We start from the raw sequence: 24,703 nt of genomic DNA, 5'->3' as shown, positions 1-24,703 counted from the left end.
GTCACAATTGATGAATCAAAAGCGGTGAATTTTTAGCAAATGCAATTTCCATTTTTTAAAACTCTTTAAAGTAGAGCAATGATCTCAGATGTTGATTAAAAGCAACAGAAGAAAAGTGAAACTTAAAGTGACTACCAATATTAGAAGCACACCAAAAAACAAACCAAACCAACACAATTTATCCTTTATAAGTTTAGCTTAAATATGGTACAAAATATTTCTGTTACATATCTTATGGAGACATGAATAGACTTACCTCTTATGAATATTCATTAATATGCATTCACATGTGCAAACCAATATAACTGCAATCCACTTGACATAATATAATTAGCATACCTCTTTAACCTATCACAATATAGTCCTTTCACAACACCAGCCTGGTTTGAATACCATTATTTTGTTACCTTAACAATACTGTACAGTGGCATTATGTAACCCTACTGCCAGGTGGGCAACATTTTCAACCAGCTCAGCCTCTGCTTAAAGTTTGCATATTCCCACGGGCTCAGCCTCTTGGCAAATTTAGTGTTGTCATCTCTCCAATGGTAAAAGCAAACTCACTGCTGAAGATCTTCCATTTCCACCGGTCTGAGTCATTATGGTTTTTGTCCCCATCAGCTGTACTAGAATCTGGCATCCTTGTAAACCCAGAAAGGGACCTTTCTCTACTCCTAACCTTTAATCAGTAACTCCTACCTCCACAGAGAAGATGCCAGAATGAATTCTATTACACGTCCTACGACAGTGAATCTCAGTGCAAAGTTGGTGTTGATTTTAACCTCCTGGTCAATCAACTATAACAGATCCCCCTTCCAGTGTGCCTGGGTTCCCACTAGTCCAGCGTCAAATTTAATGCTTTTGAAATAAAAGCCTTGGTTTAGAAAAGACCAAAGCAGGAGCTTTTCAAATGATAAATTGGTGAAATCTGTCCCTTCAGCCTCTACTGTATTTATTCTCTTGGGCGGATACCAGATGAATATGAACAGCCAGGTTCTATCCTGAAAAGTTTGCCCTCTTGGTGATGAAACCTACCTGAATGTTTTTTTCACAGTCTGTTTGCTGGTGAAGGGACAGCTCACTTTCCAGGACAAACTTCTTGCCACATTTATCACAAATCTGCATGCGCCTATGAGTAACGTTCATGTGCTTCTCCAGGTACCAGCGAGTGTTAAATACCCTGGGGCACTTCTCACAGGTCAGAGTCTCTTTCTCTTCACACTTAGCTTTCTGGACTGGTGCTTTGGGCTCTTTTGTGGCCCGCTTCTTACGCTTAGGTTGCTCTACACTCTTCCTACGACCTCTTGTAGTTCTGGGAGTAGGGGAAGTGGTAGCTGCGGCAACAGAGGCAGCTCTCCTGGTTCTCCTTTGTGTAACGCTGACTTTCTCTACTATCTTCTCCTTTTTCTTCTGCTTTTCATTCTCTCCATAGTCATTGCTGTCATCTGTGGCCTCTTCCTCACTCTCTTCCTCTTCCTCCTCACTGCTTGTCTTAAGAACAGGAGTCTCTTTGGACTGAGAAGAGACACCCTTTTCCCCTTTAGATACATTTAATGTTTGATTATTAAGGTTTACCTCCACTATGATCTGCTCCCTTTTGTAAGAGACTTCTTCCTCTTCCTCTTCTGTGTCATCAGAATTCTCCCGGTCTTCCTTAACAGCATGCACGTCAGACACTGCTCTTGTCTCCCTGAAATATGGCTGTTCTTCTGTTTCATGGAGATGTGGTTTGCTCATCTTGGTGTCTACTAACACAGAATAAGGACTTCCTGATTCCCTTTTGTACACTTTGGTGGACAGGTCAAGTTCTTGGTTGGCACCATGATAAAAGGAAGATGGCACTTGACCACGACGGCTATCTTCTTGTGCCATTCCTGCTACATGCACAGCACAGTTTTCAACCAGCTCCTGACAAGAACTGGCTGTGTGGCTCATTGGTAAGTGGCCCAATTTATTAAACAGTTCAGACTATAAAGAAAATAGCTTTAAAACAAGGTAATTATTAAGACTCAAATCTTTTCTCATCCACAAAGAATCACTCAAATGAAAACAAGATATTCCTTGAAACTGTGTGCAATTCTTCCAGTGTTGCAGCACCAAAGCATGAGTCAAAAAGGTTTGGTATTATGGCAAGAGCAGAGCACTAGTGATTTTTCTTCTGAAGGGAGCTGCAAGGGACTTGTGAGCATCTTATCTATAAAGAAAAGCAAAGAGGAAAAAAAATCAGGTAATACCACTATTTCCTTTTTATAGCATGCATTTGAACCACAAGAAACATGGCTTAAATAATAATAATAATTATTATTATTATTTTGAGATGGAGTCTCACTCTGTCACCCAGACTAGAATGCAGTATGCAATCTTGGCTCACTGCAACCTCTGCTGCCTGGGTTCAAGCGATTGCCCTGCCTTAGCCTCCCAAGTAGCTGGGATTACAGGCGCCTGCCACCATGCCTGGCTAATTTTTGTATTTTTAATAGAGACAGGGTTTCGCCATCTTGGCCAGGCTGGTGTTGAACTCTTGACCTTGTGATTCACCAGCCTGGGGCTCCCAAAGTGCTGGGATTACAAGCATGAGCCACCACGCCCGGCCAAAATTATTAAACTCTTTACATATACAATGCTTTTAACTGCTTAAATGTTTCAGTATAAGCCATTATTTTACTGGATTACAGGAATTCATAAACATTTTCTGTTAGACTATAAATTTTACAACAGCAAAAGCCACATCTGTCCAGTTCACTGAGATATCCTCAGAGCTTAGCACAGTGTCTAGCATACAGTATATATTTGATGAATAAAATAATATTGCACAGCATTCATTTTCCTAGATACTACGGAATATGCTGATATGGCAAAATATACGGTCTCTATCCACAAGACCTTTACAGTCTAGTTTACAACGTGTTGGGCATGTAACACGCAAGAGCTTTATATTGGCTGACTTTCTTTCAACATCAATCACCATGTCCACCACAGTGAGAGCTCGCAGAACAAAGGTGGTAGTGGAGCAGGCATTGTGGTCCCCGGAAATAAAACAGCGAATTGACATAACTATAGAAGAGAAGAAAAATGTCCTTGGCCTTAAATAATTTATAATCTAGGTTTAAATACAATTGTTTTCAGGTTTATTGGAGTAATTTCAAAGTTGCCAAATATTTTAACATTTGTTCTGTGCATAGCTCACTACATCCACTAAGTGGGTGATTTTTTATATGTCAGTTGCACAGGAGTCTAAATTCTAAGAAACCATAACCATAAGGTTGATATGGTTCCAAGAAAAATAAAACCATCCAATATTAATTTTTAAAAAGCTTAGAAGGGCATACAATTTGCTTTGTGACATACCTCACATTGCTGTTTAGCCAACCCACCTATCCTCTGAGTCATATGAATATTACTGTAAACACATACCCTGTCTAGCTGACAAAAGGAAGGAAATGAGTATTTATTAAATGCCTGCTATGGACATAGGCACTATGATAGTTTTTATTGTTAATTATTTATGTTTAATACCCACCACAAAACTGTAGGGTTGAATTTTTTTTTTTTTTTTAAGACAGTGTCTCGGACCAGGCGCGGTGGCTCATGCCTGTAATCCCAGCACTTTGGGAGGCCAAGGTAGTCGGATCACGAGGTCAGGATATCGAGACCATCCTGGCCAACATGGTGAAACCCCATCTCTACTGAAAACACAAAAATTAGCTGAGCATAGTGGCGCGTGCCTGTAATCCCAGCTACTCAGGAGGCGGAGGCAGGAGAATCGCTTGAACCCAGGAGGTGGAGGCTGTAGTGAGCTGAGATCGCGCCACTACACTCCAGCCTGGCGACAGGGCTAGACTCTGTCTCAAAAAAAAAAAAAAAAAAAAAAGACCGGGTCTCACTCCGTTGCCTAGGCTGGAGTGCAGTAGTGCAATCATGGCTCACTGCAGCTTCAACCTCCTGGGCTCAAGTGATCCTCCCACCTCAGCCTCCTGAACAGCTGGGACCACAGGCATGCACCACCACACCGGCTAATTTTTAAAAAAATTTTTAGAGATGGGGTCTCCCTGTGTTACCCAGGCTGGTGGGACTGATTTTTAAATACATTTTTTATCAAAATAATTATTTTAAAAATTCATAGTTTTACGATTCAAATGTATTGGCCGTACTCCAATTTATCTCAGTCCCATTCCCTGGAGGCAATAATGCTGTTTTAGCTGCCCCCCTCTCCATTTAATTCTATATTTCTACATAATTTGATTATATTTCTGTTTCTGGACTTTTTATTTCAATTTCAGATACTACCTTGTCTTTCTCTATAGTTTTCTTACCTTATTGTTCCCACCTCTTCCCGCATGCTCCCAATACAGTTATATCACAACTTTGAAAAAATCAGTATTTATGACTAACATTATTACTATGAGTAGTTCACAATTATTTCTATCACTCCTATGCTAGTCCTTTGTCTTCTCTTCCATTTTCTCTTCCATTTCCTTTTTCCTTGTGAATTTATTCTTTTTTAAAAAAACTATTTTACTTTTGCTTTCATGGAATTTCAGGAAGGAGTAGTAATAAATGCTACCATGTTTTACTTGACATCTGAATAGATATATTCCTACTTTCTTGTATTTACAAATGGTAAAATTATGGTTCAGAGAGGCAACATAATTTGTCTAAGATCACAAGTCGTTCAAACGACAAAGGTAGTATTTGACTCCAGGCCTGCCTGACTCCAAAGCTCATGGTCTATTTCTACTATGACAAATGACACCTTGAAATAATTTAAACTCAATTATTCTTTTAACTGCTTATCTTTTTGTACCAGTTTAATGCCTCATATTTTAAGTAGGAAAATCCTAGCAATCTTATTCTACTTGTGCCAAAACTTCTCACCCATGGAAATAATGTGAACTACTATGAGTATCATTTAAATAAACTCATATTATCTCAAATTAAGTAAGGGAGGAATGATGGTAAAATTCAATTAACTAGCAAAAGTAGGAGTTAAACAAAAATCAGAAAGTCAAAGAAAAAAATAAAGAGTAATCATTAATTCATTTTCCAAATATTTCTGGCTCTTGGCTTTCTGGGCACATGGTAGGCTATTTTTTTTTTTTTGGAGACTTGCTCTGTCACCCAGGCTGGAGTGCAGTGGTGCGATCTCGGCTCACTGCAACCACGCCTCTTGGGTTCAAGCAATTCTCCTGTCTCAGCCTCTGGAGTAGCTGGGGCTATAGGCGCATACCACCATGCCCAGCTCACTTTTTTTTTTTTTTTTTTGAGACAGAGTCTTGCTCTGTCACCCAGGCTAGAGTGCAGTGGCACAATCTTGGCTCACTGCAAACTCCGCCTCCTGGGTTCAAGCAATTCTCCTGCTTCAGCCTCCCAAAGCGCTGGGATTACAGGTGTGAGCCACTGCACCCAACCTAGGCTACACTTTTAAAACCACGCCCACAACTCCTATTCCCTGTAGTTAGATGGGGCCCTGTGACTACTTCTGGTCAGCATATTATGAGAAGTGACAGGGAGAGGCAGGGCATTTATTAACCAATAAGAAATCCTTAAGACCTCTTTTCCTTCTGGCACAGTGGCTAGCAATCTTCCAGGTGATGGTTGCTCTAAGCTTGGTCCCCTAAATAAGATGACCTGCTGGATATATGTATTTTCTTGGTGTTTTTTGTTTTGTTTTGTTTTGAGACAGAGTCTCACTCTGTCACCCAGGCTGGAGTGCTGTGGCACGATCTCGGCTCACTGCAACCTCTGCCTCCCGGGTTCAAGTGATTCTCCTGTCTCAGACTCCTGAACAGCTGGGACTACAGGCGTCCACCACCACGCCCATTTTTTTTTTGTATTTTTAGTAGAGACAGGGTTTCACCATGTTGGTCAGGCTGGTCTCGAACTCCTGACCACAGGTGACCCACCCACCTTGGCCTCCCAAAGTGCTGGAATTACCGGTGTGAGCCACCGCACCCAGCCACACAGTGTGTCTTCAAAGCCACTGAGATCTTGCATTGTTTATTATGACAGCATAGTTTGGCTTATCCAAGCTGCTACGAGTAGAAACCAGAAGTGGGGTGCTGCCTTACCAAAAAGCCTAAAATATATGACGAAGCCTTAGGAGCTGGGTGGAAGGAGGCAAGGAAAGTTATTGGAGGCTAAAAGATTAGCAACTTATATTATGCAGTGGTGAAATGATCAGTGAAACTATCAGCTATCGCAGAAGGTAGATATTATACCACAAGAGCTAGCAGCTCTAGTGGGAAAACGGACTATTACAAGTGTGTTGTATTGTAACACTGTTAGTTGTATTTAACAAATTATTACATGAAAAGGATGAATTCAGAAAATAATGATCAGTTTATAATCAAGAATAAAAGAAATCCAGAAAGTCAGGGATTTGCAGAGTAAGAACAGACAAGTGCTTAATGTAAAACTGAAGTCTTTGAGCTACAAAGCCTGAATATAATTCAGTCTCGAGGCAAGGATCAAATCAAATATTTGGCTTTCACCATCACTGATTAAGATGGTACTCAATAAAATAGCTTTTCTAAAGAGACTAAAGATGAGTTCTGCTACAAAGCATATTTCTCTAATGTGAATTAATTCAAATGCTATTAGTAAATAGGGAAATGATAGCAGAATAACTCAGAAATGATGTTAGTTTATACAAGATTTTCCCAAGTTAAATGTCTGAAGTGATCAGGAGCAAGCTTTCTCAAAATTACAGAGAAAGCAAGCCTTAGCAATACACGAAGACCTCAAGAAAAAAGCTAAACACTCTATTTCTGTACCTTCCTTTAAAACAAGCAATGGTTCATTCAGTGGCTTCATGAACAAAACTCTTTCCACTTTATACTTGATGAAGCTGAGAACAGTCACACCTCAGAGATACTGCCGGTTCGGCTCCAGACCACCGCAATAAAGCAAATACCTCAATAAAGCATGTCACACAAATTTTTTGGTTTCGTTGTGCATGTAAGTTATGTTTACATTACACTGTAGTCTATTAAGTATGCAATAGCTTTATAACTTTAAAAAAATGTACATGCTTTAATTTAAAAATAATTTATTGTGGCTGGGTGCGGTGGCTCATGCCTGTAACCCCAGCACTTTGGGAGGCCGAGGCAGGCAGATCACGAGGTCAGGAGATCGAGACCATCCTGGCTAACATGGTGAAACCCCGTCTCTACTAAAAATACAAAAAATTAGCTGGGCGTGATGGCGGGCGCCTGTAGTCTGAGCTACTCGGGAGGCTGAGGCAGGAGAATGGCGTGAACCTGGGAGGCGGAGCTTGCAGTGAGCCAAGATCGTGCCGCTGCACTCCAGCCTGGGTGACAGAGCAAGACTCCGTCTCAATAAATAAATAAATAAATAAATAAATAAATAAATAAATAAATAAATAATTTATTGTTAAAAATGTTAGCGACTATCTGATCCTTCAGTGAATCAATCATTTTGCCGATGGGGGTTTTCTTGCTTCAATGTTAATGGCTGCTGCATGATCAGGGTGGTGGTTGCTGAAGGCTGGGGTGGCTGTGGCAATTTCTTAAAATAAGACAACAATGAAATTTGCTGCATTAACTTATTCTTCCTTTCACAAAAGATTTCTATGTAGGATGTGATGCTGTTTGATAACACTTTACCCACAGTAGAACTTCTTTCAAAATTGGAGTCAATCCTCTCAAACCCAGCCACTGCTTTATCAACTAAGTTTATGGAACGAATATTCTAAATCCTTTGTCATTCCAATAATGTTCACAACATCTTCACCAGGAGTAGATTCCGTCTCAAGAAGTAGATTCCATCTGTTTGAGTTTTATCAAAAGATGGCAGCAATTCAGTCACCTTCAGGCTCCACTTCTAATTCTAGTTCTGTTGCTATTTCCACCACATCTGCAGTGACTTCCTCCACTGAAGTGTTGAAACCCTCAAAGTCATCCATGAGGCTTGGAATCAACTCCTCTAAACTCCTGTTTATGTTGATATTTTGACCTCTTTCTATGAATCACAAATGTTCTTAATGGCATCTAGAGTGGTGAATCCTTTCTAGAAGACTTTCAAATTACTTTGCCCAGACCCATCAGAGGAATCACTATCTATGGCAGCTATAGTACAAAATCAATTTCTTAAATAATAAGACTAGGAGGTAAAAATTACTCATTGATCCATGAGCTACAGAATGAATGTTAAATTATCATGCATGAAAACAACATTCATCCCCTTGTACATCTCCATCAGAGCTCTTGGGTAACTAGCTACACTGTCAATGAGCAGTAATATTTTGAAAGGAATCTTTTTTTCTGAGCAGTAGGTCTCAACAGTGGGCTTAAAATATTTAGTAAACCATGCTGTAAACAGGTGTGCTGTTATTCAGGCTTTGTTGTTTCATTTCTAGCACACAGGCTGAGTAGATTTAGCATCACTCTTAAGGGCCTCTGGATTTTTGGAATAGTAAGTGAACAAGGTGGCTTCACCTTCAAGTCACCAGCTACATTAGCCCCTAACAAGAGAGTCAGCCTATCTTTTGAAGCCAGGCATTCACTTCTATCTATGACAGTCCTAGATGGCATCTTCTTTCAATATAAGGCTATTTTGTCTACACCAGAAAATGATCTTAGCTAGGTCTGGATAACTTGCTGGAGCTTCTACATCAGCACTTGCTGCTTCACCTTGCACTTTTACGTTATGGAGATAGCTTCTTTCCTTAAACCTCATGAACCAACCTCTCTGCTGGCTTCCAACTATTCTTCTGTAGCTTCCTCACTTCTCGGCCTTCAAAGAAGTGAACAGAGTCAGGACCTTGCTCTGTTGTGTTTGGCTTGATCTTCCATCCAGACCACTAAAACCTTCTCCATCTCAGCAATAAGGCTGTTTCACCTTTTTTATTTTATTTATTTATTTATTTTTTGAGATGGAGTCTCACCTGTCACCCAGGCTGGAGTGCAGTGGCATGATCTCAGCTCACTGCAACCTCCGCCTCCTGGGTTCAAGTGATTCTCCTGCCTCAGCCTCCCAAGTAGCTGGGATTACACCTGTGTACCACCACGTCTTGCTAATTGTGTATTTTTAGTACAGATGATGTTTCACTATGTTGGCCAGGCTGGTCTCGAACTCCTGACCTCAGGTGACTGGCCCACTTTGGACTCCCAAAGTGCTAGGATTACAGGCGTGAGCTACCACACCCAGCCAGCTGTTTCATTTCCTTATCATTCGTGTGTTCACTGGGGTAGCACTTTTTTTTTTTTCTTTTTTTGAGATGGAGTTTCACTCTTGTCACCCAGGCTAGAGTACAGTGGTATGACCTCAGCTCACTGCAACCTCCACCTCCCAGGTTCAAGCGTTTCTCCTGCCTCAGCCTATCGAGTAGCTGGGATTACAGACATGTGCCACCATGCCCGGCTAATTTTTGTATTTTTAATAAACTAGTTTTTACCATGTTGGCCAGGCTGGTCTCGAACTCCTGACCTCAGGTGATCCGCCCACTTTGGACTCCCAAAGTGCTGAGATTACAGGCATGAGCCACCACACCCAGCCAGCTGTTTCACTTTCTTATTATTCGTGTGTTCACTGGGGTAGCATTTTTTTTTTTTTTTTTTTTTTTTGAGATGGAGTTTCACTCTTGTCACCCAGGCTGGAGTGCAGTGGTGCAACCTCAGCTCATGGCAACCTCCACCTCCCGGGTTCAAGCATTTCTCCTGCCTCAGCCTACCGAGTAGCTGGGATTACAGACACGCAGCACCATGCCCAGCTCATTTTTGTATTTTTAATAGAGACTAGGTTTTACCATGTTGGCCAGGCTGGTCTCGAACTCCTGATCTCAGGTGGTCCGCCCACCTTGGCCTCCCAAAGTGCTGGGATTACAGGTGTGAGCCACCGCGCCCGGCCCATTGGGGTAGCACTTTTAAATTTCCTTCAAAAACTTTTCCTTTGCATTCACGACTTGATAGTCTGGCAAAAGAGGCCTACATTTTGGCCTGTCTTGGCTTTTGACATGCGTTCCTCACTAAGCTTAATGATTTCTAGCTTTTGATTTAAAATTAGAGAGGGGTGACTCTTCCTTTCACTTGACCACTGAGAGGCCACTGTAGAGTTATTAATTGGCCTAATTTCAATATTGTTGTGTCTCAGGGAATAGGAAGGCTTGAGGAGAGGGAGAGAGGGTGGGGTAACAGCTGGTCTGTGGAACAGTAAGAACACATATAACATTTATCAATTAAGTTTGCCATCTTATTATGGTTTATAGCACCCCAAAACAATTATAACAGTAACATCAAAGATCATTTATCACAGATCACTGTTAACAGATATCAAAGAAAATGTTTGAAATATTGGCAGAATCACCAAAATGTGACACAGAGACACAAAGTGAGCACATGCTGGAAAAATGATACTGATAGACTTGCTCCATGGATGGTTACAACAAACCTTCAATTTGTTAGCAAAGTGCAATAAAACAAGGTAGGCCTTCAGCCTGGGCAACATGGTGAGATCTCGTCTCTACAAAAAAAAAAAAAAAAATACAAATTACCCAGGCATGGTGCTGCATGCCCATGGTCCCAGCTACTTGGAAGGTTGAGGCACAACAATTGCTTGAACCCAGGAGGCGGAGGCTGTAGTGGGCCAAGATTGTGCCACTGCACTCCAGCCTGGGTGACAGAGTGGAGACCCTGTCTCAAAAGAAAACAAAAAAAACTTACTTTGATGAAACTGGTCTATATTGGAAGCAAATGTCCTGATGGCCCAAAATCTCAGAAAAGGAAACAACCACCCAAGGAATTAAATCTGTAAACACTGAAATATGTGCCAGTGGAGATTTAATATGCTACTGTTTTTATTATGGTTAATTTTATTTTCTTTAATTTTTTTATTTTTGGGGGTTTTTCCACAAAGACCAGAAAACCTGCTAGACAAACTCTAACAGAGTTGTAACATTTATTTTTGTTTTTGTTAGTGCAAAGACTATGGTGTTCCATAGATTTAGAGTGGTTTGCCTCAACTGTATTTTTCCCATAAGTCCCGTTTACTTTAGTGCACAATTTTGCAGAATGGGGGCTTTTCGGAAAAGCATATATGGCAGTATAGCAGAAACATCTGTACTCAAAATTAAGTCAAGGAAGAAGTATGGGACCAATAAAGCAGAGCTATGTAGCAAACGTAAGTATGGGCCAGGTACAGTGGCTCATGCCTGTAATCTCAGTACTGTGGGAGGCCAAGGTAGGAGAATTGTTTGAGCCCAGGAGACCAGCCTGGGCAACATAGCAAGACCCCATCTCTAAAAAAAAAAAAAAAAAAGAAAAAAGAAGTATGGTAAGAAAAGAACTGTGGACATGGCCAGAGAACCTGGAGCTGACAGGAGACAAGCAAAAAGCCAACTCAGTTCTGAAAGTTATACTGCCAAAAGAACAACCAGCTTGGGCTAAGAGAGACTGTCACTGTTCAAGACCAAAGTGATCTTTGGGTTCTCAAGTGTCAATGACAGAAAGTAGGCTAGGAAAGGTATTCATCCTCCTAAGGGGGTATATCCCCCATTGTATATTTTGGACACGGCCAAGAAAGGTAATAGAAACAAAAAAGAAAAAGATGGTCCATGAAGATGAACCTAGGGACCAAAGAAAAAACTGACATGTGAACTACTCCTCAGGGGCAAAATCAAGGCTTGTCCAAGAATATTCCCCACCCCTGGAGAGGGCCTTCTCAATGACAGCACAGAGGGATTTCAGAATTTGTTGAAGCTTATCAACTGCTCTATGTCTCCTATTCATACTCCATTCAAACAGGAGTATTTATTTTTATTATCTTTTCACTATTCACTATTGTAATGTATACTGTATTGGGGGCAGCAGATCACTTGTCAATTTCTTTCACGGATCTCTGGATCAAGAAGAGCAACGTCTGGACCCAATGTAGAGACTGCTATGCATCACCTTCTCTTGGTGATGCCACCAAGCATCACACTGTTGCATCACTGAGGTCCTAGACTTTGAGCCTGATGCCATGATTTGATATTGTCAATCCGTAAATTTTACCAATCTATACCTTAGTAAACTCCCAGTCTGAAAAGTTGGGGCCAAGAAACTGTACTACAAAACTGAAACGCTTGGTAAATTCTACTCTGATTTATAAAATGCATATGGTAGTGGTTATAATTTGCATTTATATGATGCTTTACAGTTTACATAAAGCACATATATATATATATATATATATATATATATATATATATATATATATATATTTTTTTTTTTATTTTCCCCAAGATGGAGTCTAGCTCTGTTGCCTGGGTTGGAGTGCAGTGGCACAATCTCAGCTCACTGCAACCTCTGCCTCCTGGGTTCAAACGATTCTCCTGCCTCAGCCTCCCTAGTAGCTGGGATTACAGGCACCTGTCACCACACCCAGTTAATTTTTGTATTTTTAGTACAGACGGGCTTTCACTGTGTTTGCCAGGCTGGTCTCGAACTCCTGACCTCGTGATCCGCCACCTCAGCCTCCCAAAGTGCTGGCATTACAAGCGTGAGCCACTGTGCCTGGCCTACCTAAGGCATATTTATCATATAATTGTTAAACATTTATGAAGTGCCTACTATGTGTTAGGTATTGTAGGAGTTGGAACCATCAAGGTGCTCAAAGATCTACCTGGGGAGACAGACATGAAAATATAGCATAGCAGACCAGGCACAGTGGCTCATGCCCATAATCTCAGCACTTTGGGAGGCTGAGGCAGGAGGATCCCTTGAAGCAAGGGAGTTCAAGACTAACCTGAGCAACATAATGAGACTTTGTGTCTACTTTTAAATAAATAAATAAATATATGTGTTTTTTGTTTTTTTTTTTGTTTTTTTTTTTTTTTTAGTAGAGACAGGGTTTCACCATGTTGTCCAGGCTGGTCTCAAAGTCCTGGCCTCATGTAATCTGCCAGCCTCGGCCTCCCAAAGAGTTGGAATTACAGGCATGAGCCATCACACCTGTAATTTTTTAAAAAGTAAAAACACAGTATAGCAGTTAAGAGCACAAACTCTGAAACCAGACTGCCTGCATTAGAAATCTGGCTCTAAAACCTCATAGGTGGGTCATGACCTTGGGTAAGTTACTTCTTTATGTCTCATTTTCTGTATATGTACAATGGAGATAGTAGTAGTTCTGCCTCATGGATTACTGGTATAAATGCTTATGAACATACTTAGCAATAGTAAGCACTATTATAAGTATTTGCTAAATACACCGCCTATACACATAACATACAGTGGCAGTGTGTGAAGGGAGGTGGTGAACAGGCCACAGGAAGTTTCAGGGATGAGATAAAGCTGGGGCTGGTCTTGAAGGACAAGCAGAAGTCAGATGGAGAAGGGGGAAGGTAAGAATGTTGCACACAAAAAACACCACAGGAAAATGACAGGAATGAAACCATGTGGGTTTTTTTTACCTACTTATGCATGATTACCCTACAATAACCTGGAATGCTGATATGGTTTGGATGTTTTGTCCTCTCCAAATTTCATGTTGAAATGTAATCCTCAATGTTGGAGGTGAGGCCTGGTGGGAGGTGTTTGGGTCATGGGGGTAGATCCCTCATGAATGGCCCAGTGCTGTCCTCGAAGGAATGAGTTATTTCTTACTCTGAGTTTACATGAGATCTGGTTAAGACTGTGGCACTTCCCCCCTCGCTATCTCTTGCTTGCTCTTTCACCATGTGATACACCTGCTTCCCGCTTTGCATTCTGCCATGATTGTACACTTTCTGAGGCCCTTAACAGAAGCCGAGCAGATGTTGGTGCCAGGCTTGTACAGCCTGCAGAACCACGAGCCCAAATAAACCTCTTTTCTTTACAAATTACCCAGCCTCAGGTATTCCTTTATAGCAATGCAAACAGACTAACACAAATGCTGCTCCCATTTTACAGCTGAGGCTCAACTTTCCCGTTGTCATTGCTGGTAAGTGATGGAACAGGTGTTTGAATTCTGCTTTTCTAACTCCTAGTCCAAGTGTACCACACTGCCTCCTACTGAGTTAATGGTAAACAACAGTCTCAAAAGATGTACTTAGGTTTTTGAACAACAAAATACCTTTACAATACAAAGCAAATAACACAAATAACAGAATTCTGGACTTGTGTTTGAGGGTGTAAATTTTATCCTTAGCTGGTGAAACTCATACCTTCCTTCAGAATGTCCAGAATGTTAGGTTAATTCATATGGATACATTTCAATTTTCAAATTGATCCACCTGTAGTCTGGGTTTCACAGTAACCACTTTTAACAAACTAAAGACTCAAAATTTAAAGTATATTTTTAGTTCATCTTCTTGCAACAAAATGGTAAGCTTTCAAATGGGTAAAACCTAAATAAATTTGTCAACTGTGAATTTTGTATGTAAAGTAGAAGTTATAGAAACAAAATTTACATTGAAAAGGGTTTTGTTATTACAGTATCAACGCATCAATTACAGTATCAATTACAGTCCTTCATTTCCAAAGGTGCTCACAATATCCACCTGAAATACAATAGAAAAACTACCAACATTAACTTGTAACAGTCATCTTCACAACAAACAAAAACATCAAATGTCATATATCACTGGGCCTTATTTTGGATAAGCACTACTACAAGCTGTTCTCAGATGCATATATTTTATATGGTCAAGAAACAGAACTGCAGTCTCATCTAATAAAAATGTAATATGTCAAACAATTTTTAAGAAGTCCATCTAATCCACTCTCTGTAAGAAGTGAAATTGAGAAATGCTTGTCACCTTCAGTTTTAGACAAAGCTTTTATAAAAATAAAATTTCACTGTAGTTTTTTACACACGCATTTAAACGAGACTGCCATTGTGTTTCCTCAACAATATGCAAGTGCAACTACTAAAAGAGGACCAAGGAGAGACGCACTCTTCCTAGGTACTACCTAATTACCTTCAAGCATCAACAGTTTCTACATTTCCATATAAGATAATACAAACTAATGTGCATTAGTCATTACACAAGTCAGCTGAAGCAATCTTAACTTTCACCAATAACCACCACGCCCAGGGCCAAAGAAGAAATCAAATGCTAATTAAGCTATACCACAGGACTGACATGATCACAATGTATATTCAGAATATTTTCCCATTATTCAATTCCATTCACAAATGTCATCTACAGATAGGAGAATATAACTTAAAGAAGCAATTTTTAAAAAGAAGGTAAGTTTTGTGTGTACTATTGCCATCTTTTCTGTCGGAATTGGACAAAGTACTGGCTCAAATAAAATTCAGTGCCCTTAAAACCAACCAGAAGAACATATTTACAAGATATATAACCTTGGAAGGTCTCAGTCTAGCCTTAACCAAAGGTCGCTTTATGGAATGCAATTATTTTTATTTTTGCAAAAACGTGGGCTATGTTATTATTTTGAGATGGGAGTCTCGCTCTGCCACCCAGGCTGGAGTGCAGTGGCACGATCTCAGCTCACTGCAGTCTCTACCTCCCAGGTTAAAGTGATTCTCCTGTCTCAGCCTCCTGAGTAGCTAGAACTACAGGCGCACACCACAGCTAATGTTTAATTTTAATTTTAATTTTTAGCATGACTAATTTTTAATTAGGTGCATGCCTGGCTAGTTTTTTGTGTTTTTAATAGAGATGGGGTTTCACTATGTTGCCCAGGCTGGTCTCAAACTCCTAGTCTCAGGTGATCCACCCGCCTCGGCCTCCCAAAGCGTTAGGTTTACAGGTGTGAGCCACCACACCTGGCCAAAATACAATTATTAAATGGAGTAGTCCATTTTTAAAATGGCAACTATGTCAGTATCTTCATCGTTATTAACTGATATCCTGCCTATTAACTTTATTAAGAAAAATCAGAGGCCGGGCACAGTGTCTGACACCTGTAATCCCAGCACTTTGGGAAGCTGAGGCAGGTGGATCACCTGAGATTGGGAGTTCGCGACCAGCCTGACCAACAATGGAGAAACCCTGTCTCTGCTAAAACAAACAAACAAAAAACAAAAAACAAAATTAGCTGGGCGTGGTGACACATGCCTGTAATCCCAGCTACTCCAGAGGCTGAGGCTGGAGAATCGCTTGAACCCAGGGAGGTGGAGGTTGTGATGAGCCAAGATTGCATCCAGCCTGGGCAATAAGAGCAAAACTCCATCTCAAAAAGAAAAAAGAAAAAAGAAAAGGCTTATGAATGTGCCCCTTTTTTTTTTTTTTGACACGGAGTCTCGCTCTGTTACCCAGGCTGGAGTGCAGTGGCGCGATCTCAGCTCACTGCAAGCTCCGCCTCCCAGGTTCACACCATTCTCCTGCCTCAGCCTCCCGAGTAGCTGGGACTACAGGCGCCCGCTACCACGCCCAGCTAATTTTTTGTATTTTTAGTAGAGATGGGGTTTCACCGTGTTAGCCAGGATGGTCTCGATCTCCTGACCTCATGATCCACCCACCTCGGCCTCCCAAAGTGCTGGGATTACAGGCCTGAGCCACCACGCTTGGCCAAATGTGCCTTTTCTTAAACTCCTAAAGTTAACACCTCAAATTAGAACTGAGGTATATTTATCAGGTATAAGTATAGGTACAGATGTTCACATTGTGGCTACCTATAATATAATCCACTATGAGAGATGTCAAATTGGCTAGATCATTGTGAACTTGAATTTAAAACTCATTTAGAAAATGAAAATAACTCAGAAATGCCTTTATTACATTCTTGTATTTTATAAAAATAAAAATCACAAATATTTTAGATTTGTGGATAACATCAGAAAATGCTGGGAATTTATTTTATACATTTGGCCTACAAAAAGAGGAGTGTTATTGCATTAACAAAAAATTTTTGACACTTCAAAAACTAACATTTTGTATAAAAATTAGCCATGCATGGTAGTGCATGCCTGTAGTCCCAGCTATTTGGGAGGCTGAGGCAGGAGAATCGGTTGAACCAGGGAGGCGGAGCTTGCAGTGAGCTGAGATCACAGCACTGCACTCCAGCCTGGGTGAGAGACTAAGACTTAGTCTCAAAAACTAAAATAAAATAAAATATAAAATAAAAGGCTGGGTATGGTGGCTCACACCTGTAATCCCAGCATTTTGGGAGGCCAAGGTGGGTGGATCACCTGAAGTCAGGAGTTCAAGACCAGCTTGGCCAGCGTGGCGAAACCCTGTCTCTACTGAAAATACAAAAACTTAGCTGGTCGTGGGCACCTGTAATCCCAGCTACTTGGGAGGCTGAGGCAGGAGAATTGCTTGAACACAGCAGACTGAGGTTGCAGTGAGCTGAGATCGCACCACTGCACTACAGCCTGGGGACACTGCCTCAAAATAAATAAATAAATATAACATTTTGAAAACATCTTAACTGAACTAGTCTTAAACCAAGAGGTATGAATAGTCTAAAACAAAAATATTTGAAACCAGGTAGGAAGTTTTAACCCAAACCATAATGTATGCAAAAAATAGCCAACAGAAAAAGACAAATTGCTAACATACCTTCTGCCTTTTCCTTCCCATAAGCCTGTATATTCCCTCTCCGATTCTTTTGAAATATACAAATCCTCTCCCTCCCAAAAGGAACACACACAATTTTACAAACAATTTCAAGGGATCCGCCTATTTCCAGAAATCCATCCATGGATTCTCTAGGGGTCCCAAAACCCCAGGCTAAAAACTCTCATCACAGAGCAGATTTTACCTTTCCTTGTGATATATATTTAAATTTTTTTGAAGACAGGGGTCTTGCTATGTTGCCCAGGCTGGTCTCAAACTCCTGGCCTCAAATGATCCTCCTGCCTTGGACTCCCAAAGTGCTGAGATTACAGGTGTGAGCCGCTGCACCCAGCCTGTAGCATATATTTACTTAGATGAAGTTTGTAAATTAAATTTTTCTCTACATCTTTCCTTCTTCTCTCTACCCCCTTTTCTCCCAATTTCTCCAGCATATCTATGGTCAGAAATGAATTAACAAGACTCATGCCTATAGTCTTAGCACTTTGGGAGGCTAAGGCAGGAGGATCATTTGAACCCAGAAGGTTGAGGCTACAGTGAATTATAACTGCACCACTGCACTCCGGCCTGGGCAACAGAGCAAGAAGACCCTGTCTGAAAAAAATAATAAAATAATTTTTTTTTTTGAGACGGAGTCTTGCTCTGTCGCCCAGGCTGGAGTGCAGTGGCACGATCTCAGCTCACTGCAAGCTCCGCCTCCTGGGTTCACGCCATTCTCCTGCCTCAGCCTCCTGAGTAGCTGGGACTACAGGTGCCTGTCACCACGCCCAGCTGATATTTTGTATTTTTAGTAGAGACGGGGTTTCACCTTGTTAGCCAGGATGGTCTCGATCTCCTGACCTCGTGATTCGCCTGCCTCGGCCTCCCAAAGTGCTGGGATTACAGGCGTGAGCCACCGTGCCCGGCCAAAATAAAATAATTTAAAAAATTAAAACGGAAAGGATATCAAGACATTTCCCTAAAGAAGATATACAAATGGGCCAGATGCGGTGGCTCACGCCTGTAATCCCAGCACTTTGGGAGGCCAAGGTGGGTGGATCACAAGGTCAGGAGATCAAGACCATCCTGGCTAACACGGTGAAACCCTGTCTCTACCAAAAAAAAAAAAAAAAATTAGCCAGGTGTGGTGGCAGGCGCCTGTAGTCCCAGCTACTCAGGAGGCTGAGGCAGGAGAATGGCGTGAACCCGGGAGGCGGAGCTTGCAGTAAGCCGAGATCGTGCCACTGCACTCCAGCCTGGGCGACAGAGCGAGACTCTGTCTCAAGAAAAAAAAAAAAAAAGATATACAAATGGCCAATGCGTAAAGGAAAAGATGCTTAACATTATTCAGCATTAGTGAGATGCAAATCAAAATCTCAATGAGATACCACTTCACACCTACTAGAATGGCTATAATAAAAAATTGGAACACAGCAAGTGTTGGTGAGGATGTGAAGATATTGGAAGCCTCATATGTTACTGGTAGGAATATAAAATGGTACACTGGAGAACAGTTTGGCAGTTCCTTAAAAAATTAAACAGAGCTAACATATGACTCAGCAATTCCAGTTCTAGGCATAAACTCAGGAGAACCAAAAACATATGTTCATATGAAAACTTGTAAACAAATGTTCACAGCAGCATTATTTATAATAGCCAAAAGGCGAAAACAATCCAAATATGCGTCAACTGATGCGTGGATAAACAAAATATATAATCATACAACGGAATATTATCTGCTAAAAAAGGAATGAAGAAGTCAGGTGTAGTGGCTCATGCCTGTAATCCCAGCACTTTGGGAGGCTGTGGTGGGATGATCACTTGAGCCCAGGAGTTTGCAACCAGCCTGGTCAACATAGCAAGATCTCGTCTCTACAAAAAGTTTTTCAAAAATTAGCTGGGTCTAGCGGTGCACATTTGTAGTCCTAGCCACTCAGGAGGCTAAGGTGGGAATATTGCTTGAGCCTGGGAGGTTGAGGCTGCAGTGAGCCATGATAGTTCCACTACACTCCAGTCTGGGCAACAGAGAGAGACCCTGTCTCAAAAAGAAGAAATGGCCGGGCATGGTGACTTATGCCTGTAATCCCAGAACTACAGGAGGCTAAGGCGGGCGAATTGCTAGAGCTCAGGAGTTCGAGACTAGTGTGGGCAACATGGTGAAACCCCATCTCCACCAAAAATACAAAATTTAGCTGAGAGTGGTGGCATGCACCTGTGGTTCCAACTACTTGAGAGGCTGAAGCAGGAGAATTGCTTGAACTCAGCAGACAGAGGTTGCAGTGAGCTGAGATCTTGCCACTGCACTCCAGCCCGGGCAACACAGCAAGACTTGATCTCCAAAAAAAAAAAAAACGGAATGTAGCACTGATATGTGGTACGAGATGGAAAAACCCTGAAAGCATTATGCTAAGTGAAAGAAGCCAGACATAACAGGCTACATAGTTGTATGACTCTATTTATATGAAACAGCCAGAATAAGCAAATAGAGACAGAAAGTAAATCGTCATTAACAGGAGCTGGGAGTAGGGAGGAGGGAGGAGTGACTGCTGATGGGCTCCAGGTTTCTTTTAGGGGCAATGAAAATGTTCTGGAATTAGATATAGGTGATGGTTGCACAATCTTGTGAATATACTAAAAACTGCAGACTTGTATGCTTTAAAGTGATAAATTTTATAGTAAATGAATTATATTTCAATAACAAAATCAAATAGGCTATTTGGATATAAATAGTTCAAATGTGATCTGAAGTAATAAGATCATGTGAAAATAAATTATGATATTTTGTATAAAATGACATTATCGATTTACCGGATAGCTCATAAACTGTAACCTGGTCACAGTGCTGAGAGTCAACAGATCTGGATGGGCTCTGTTTGGAACTCTTCCATACTGCTGGGCAGGTTATTTCACCTTTCTAGCTCTCAGTTTTTTCAGCCACGAACTTACGGGATTCCCTTCCATGACTGACATTTAATGTTCTACAAGTTTGTGCTGATTATTTGTGTCTATTCTGTTACCTAATTCATCTGGTCACCTATTGCCACATAGGTAATTCCCAACCTTTCAATATTAAGGGTTATCACATACCCCTTACCCCACCCTATCCCACCATGTTCTCGCTTATTATTAAAAAAAACTGTGTCTAAGAATTTGCATTGAGGTCATACTTTGTTACTAATCAAATATATATATAACAGCCAGTTATGATATTTTGGTTATACTGTAAAGTGTTACCATAATTTCAATTCGACTCTTTCAACACAAAAATTAGCTTATGAATCTCAGTTTGGAGATACTTGGGTTAAGAAAACAGTCCACAGTCTTTAAATAAATACGATGCTTGATGGAAATGACCCTACAACTCTAACCATGGAATAGGTAGGTTTTTCTAAACACAACACAGAGTCCACCACACTTTCTTAGGGTAGACAGAGACATGAGCACACTTAACACCATTCCTTGGATGATTCTATTCATAATCCTCTGCCTTAGTCAGAAAGCATTTAAGGCAATATGCAAAAAAGGATGTAGAAGAAATCCATGAAGCCGAAGACCTGTCATATCTATTGTTACCTTTTTTTTTTTTTTTTGATATGGAGTCTCCCGCCATCACCCAGGCTAGATTGCAGTGGCGCAATCTTGGCTCACTGCAACCTCTGCCTCCTGGGTTCAAGCAATTCTCCTGCCTCAGCCTCCTGAGTAGCTGGGATTACAGGCATGCGCCACCATGCCCAGTTAATTTTTGTATTTTTAGTAGAGACGAGGTTTCACCATGTTGGTCAGGCTGGTCTTGAGCCCCTGACCTCATGATCTGTCTGCCTTGGCCTCCCAGAGTGCTGGGATTATAGGCATGAGCCACCACGCCCAGCCTTTTTTTTTTTTTTTTTTTTTTGGAGACAGAGTCTTACTCTGTCATCTAGGCCCAGGCTAGAATGCAATGGCATGATCTCAGCTCACTCACTGCAACCTCTACCTCCCAGGTTCAAGTGATTCTGCTGCCTCAGCCTCACAAGTAGCTGGGATTACAGGCATGTACCACCATGCCCAGCTAACTTTTGTTATTTTTATTAGAGATGGGGTTTCACCATGTTGGCCAGGCTGATCTTGAACCTCTGACCTCAAGTGATCCGCCTGCCTCAGCCTCCCAAAGTGCTGGGATTATGTGAGCCACGGTGCCCGGCCTTTTTTTTGAGACAGAGTCTTGCTCTGTCACCCAGGCTGGAGTACAATGACGCAATCTCGGCTTACTGCAACCTCCACCTACCTGAGTTCAAGTGATTCTCCTGCTTCAGCCTCCTGAGTTGCTGGGATTACAGGCACACGCCACCACACCCAGCTAGTTTTTGTATTTTTTTTTAGTAGAGATGGAGTTTCATCATGTTGGATCACGAGGTCAGGAGTTCGAGAACAGCCCACCTCAGCCTCCCAAAATGCTGGGATTACAGGCGTGAGCCACCACGCCCGGCCCCTGCCTACTTTTCTTAATGGTGTTTTTTGTTTTTTTTTTTAAGTATGTAAGTCACAGGTTGAGTGAAATAAAATCTGGTAACAATGCCACAACTGTTAAATTTTAACACAACTTGTTAAAATTAAAGGTGACCAGGCATGGTGGCTCATGCCTGTAATCCCAGCACTGGGAGCTGAGGTGGGAGGATCACTTGAGGCTGGGAGTTTGAGATCAGCCTGGGCAACATGGCGAGACCCCATGTCTACAGAAATTTTTTAAAAATTAGCCAGGTGTGGTGGTGCATGCCTATAATCTTAGCTATTCAAGAGGCTGAGATGGGAGGATCATTCAAGCCCGAGAGTTCCAGGCTATGGTGAGCTATGATCATGCTGCTGCCCTCCAGCATGGGCAACAGACCAATAACCTCTCTCTTAAAAAAAAAAAAAAGAAAGAAAGAAAAAAGAAAAATTAAAGGCAAAAATGCCCAACAACTTCGTAGGTAGCTTACTTAGAACAAAATTTAACTCAATAGAGGTTTTCTACACTGGATGTTGGCAAACTGATCCAGTGGATCCTTCCTCCCTTTTGGGAGGTATAGTTGAACACAGAGAAGAGACTGATTAATAGGGTTTGAGTTGTTACCATAAATACACTGAGTTACGCTTTATGAATCTTCATGAGACATCCAGTATATCAGTCTTAGAAGTAATGGGACTCTGTGTTACTAAAACTACTGCTACTGAAACCAGGGATTTATTTTTTATCTAGAGGTAAATAATAAACAAGGAACCCATGTCTCCTTTTTTCCCTGAATGCAGAAATTCCTTTTTCTTTTCTAATTAAAATGTGAAGTTTATAGGTCTCATGGGTTTATACACTAAGCGCTGTCTGTCCAATTCCTACATTCTATTCATGCATTCACAAGCTTTGATTATTATCTACATGCAAAGTACCAAGAGGCTAATATAAAGAGAAAATATTTATTTATTCTTTAAAATAGTCATTGCATTGACCCTCACCTTCACAAGCTTAAAATTAGGTTGAGAAGCAAGACCTATGCACAAAAAATAAGTCATGATTGCCAAATACAACAATTTTTTGTTTTTGAGACAGAGCCTCGCTCCATCACTCAGGCTGGAGTGCAGTGGCGCAATCATGGCTCACTTCAGCCTCGACCTCCCAGGCTCAAGTAATCCTTCCACCTCATCCTCCTGAGTAGCTGGCACACACCACCATGACTGGCTAATTTTTTTTTTTTTTTGGTAGAGACGGAGTCTTACAGTGTTGGTCTGCCCATGTTGGTCTTAAACTCCTTGCTTCAAGCGATCCTCCTGCCTCAGCCTCCCAAAGTGCTGGGATTACAGCGTGAGCCACTGCACTCCACCAATTTCTGAACTCTTAAAAAGCATAAGAACGAGAACCAACACCTTCTGCTAGATGTCACCTTGTCTGGATGTGATGCACGGAACTGTGGTACCCATCTTGCATCTATAATGTGTGTTGGCCAAAAGACAAGGCAGAAATGTTCAAGCTGGCAGAGCAGAAGGGTGAAAAGAAGAGGGGTCCTGACTGATGTCACTAAACCACAGATTTAAACCAACCCTAGACTGAGGCATCTTGTTACTTGTAAGGATATATTTTCCTTATTTTGAATTATTTTGAATTGGATTTTCTATTACTTGACGTCTACAGCATACTAATAATGCATACAATCATGTTTGAGATGCAAATTAGACAATTAAGTAGAGTTGTCCAATAGCCAACTGGATAGAAGCACCTGATCAAAGGAAAAGTCAACACTGTAGCTATATATTTAGGAGATATCAGCAAACAGAAATAATTTACATTTGGGGGCTGAGGAGACAGTATAAACAGAAAAGAAGGGGCTGAGCACCAAGCCTTAGGGCACCCCAAGGGCAGAGAAGAAAAGGATAACAATGAAGAAAGAAGAAATTAACAGTGAGGTAAAACAAAAACACTAAAGTGCAGTGCACAGAAGCCAAGAGATTAAAAAAGACAGAGAAAAATGACCACTGAATTCAGTGACTTAATAATTCCTTAACATGAAGGTCCCCTTGTCCTTCCACCAGCCTCCTCCTCTCTGAAAAAACACCAGACTTCATTAGCATAATGGTTAAGGGCTCAGACTTGGGCTGACTTCTGGAGCTATCACTCACTAGCTGTGGGTGATACTTAACCAGCCACACTAGTTGAAAGTGTGATCAGGAGGGGAATGGAAGCTGAGGAACAGAGCTGGAGTAGAACTCAAAACAAAGAAAAGGTCTGAGTTTCGAATTTTTTTTTTTTTTTTTTTTTTTTTTTTTTTTTTTTTTTTTTTTTTTGAGGCGTAGTCTCACTCTGTCGCCTAGGCTTGGAGTGCAGTGGCGTGATCTCGGCTCACTGCAATCTCTGCCTCCCGGGTTCAAGCGATTCTTTTTTTTTTTTTTTTTAAGTGGATTTTCCATTTAATGCCCCCATGTTATTTCAGGACCTATTTAAAAGTAATAACAAAAAGCAACATAATCCAGATGGTTTTCTTATCAGCTTTTCACACAACAGTCAAGTAAACCTCGTGGCACTAGCCAGAAATCATTGCAACTTTGGAACTTCCAAGACAACCTGGCCTCTATCAATGGGCAGACAGCGACCCTCATTCAAAATGAAGCTGCTAGTCAGTGACATCCGACATTATCTTCACTGGCTACTCATCCACACTCAGAATGCTGTGAAGTGTCAGGTTTTAACCAAGCAGTTTTCCATTAAATATTCTCCCAGATGTTCTGGAATTTTTTTCGTGTATCTTTGCATCTTCACAG

At 41.2% G+C, this 24,703-nt stretch overlaps 1 protein-coding gene and 1 non-coding gene across 5 annotated transcripts in view; both read right to left on the bottom strand.

Moving 5' to 3' along the window:
• ZNF652 (zinc finger protein 652) overlaps nucleotides 1-24,703 on the bottom strand; it is an 80,401-nt gene that overhangs the window by 32,426 nt on the left and 23,272 nt on the right. For all 4 annotated transcript variants that reach the window (XM_055258709.2, XM_055258711.2, XM_055258712.2 and 1 more), the window contains exon 2: nucleotides 1,036-2,194. In XM_055258709.2, coding sequence (XP_055114684.2) covers nucleotides 1,036-1,935 — 900 coding nt within the window. In that variant the 5' untranslated portion in view covers nucleotides 1,936-2,194. The remainder of the gene's footprint in view (nucleotides 1-1,035; nucleotides 2,195-24,703) is intronic.
• On the bottom strand, nucleotides 10,855-10,916 carry LOC129470825 (U7 small nuclear RNA). The gene has a single exon (XR_008653347.1). It is a non-coding gene; the product is annotated as a U7 small nuclear RNA (small nuclear RNA).

The sequence above is a fragment of the Symphalangus syndactylus genome, chromosome 20, assembly GCF_028878055.3.
Source record: "Symphalangus syndactylus isolate Jambi chromosome 20, NHGRI_mSymSyn1-v2.1_pri, whole genome shotgun sequence".
NCBI lineage: Eukaryota > Metazoa > Chordata > Mammalia > Primates > Hylobatidae > Symphalangus > Symphalangus syndactylus.
The sequence above is the reverse complement of the archived record's forward strand: the minus strand, read 5'-3'. Positions and strand labels throughout refer to the sequence as shown.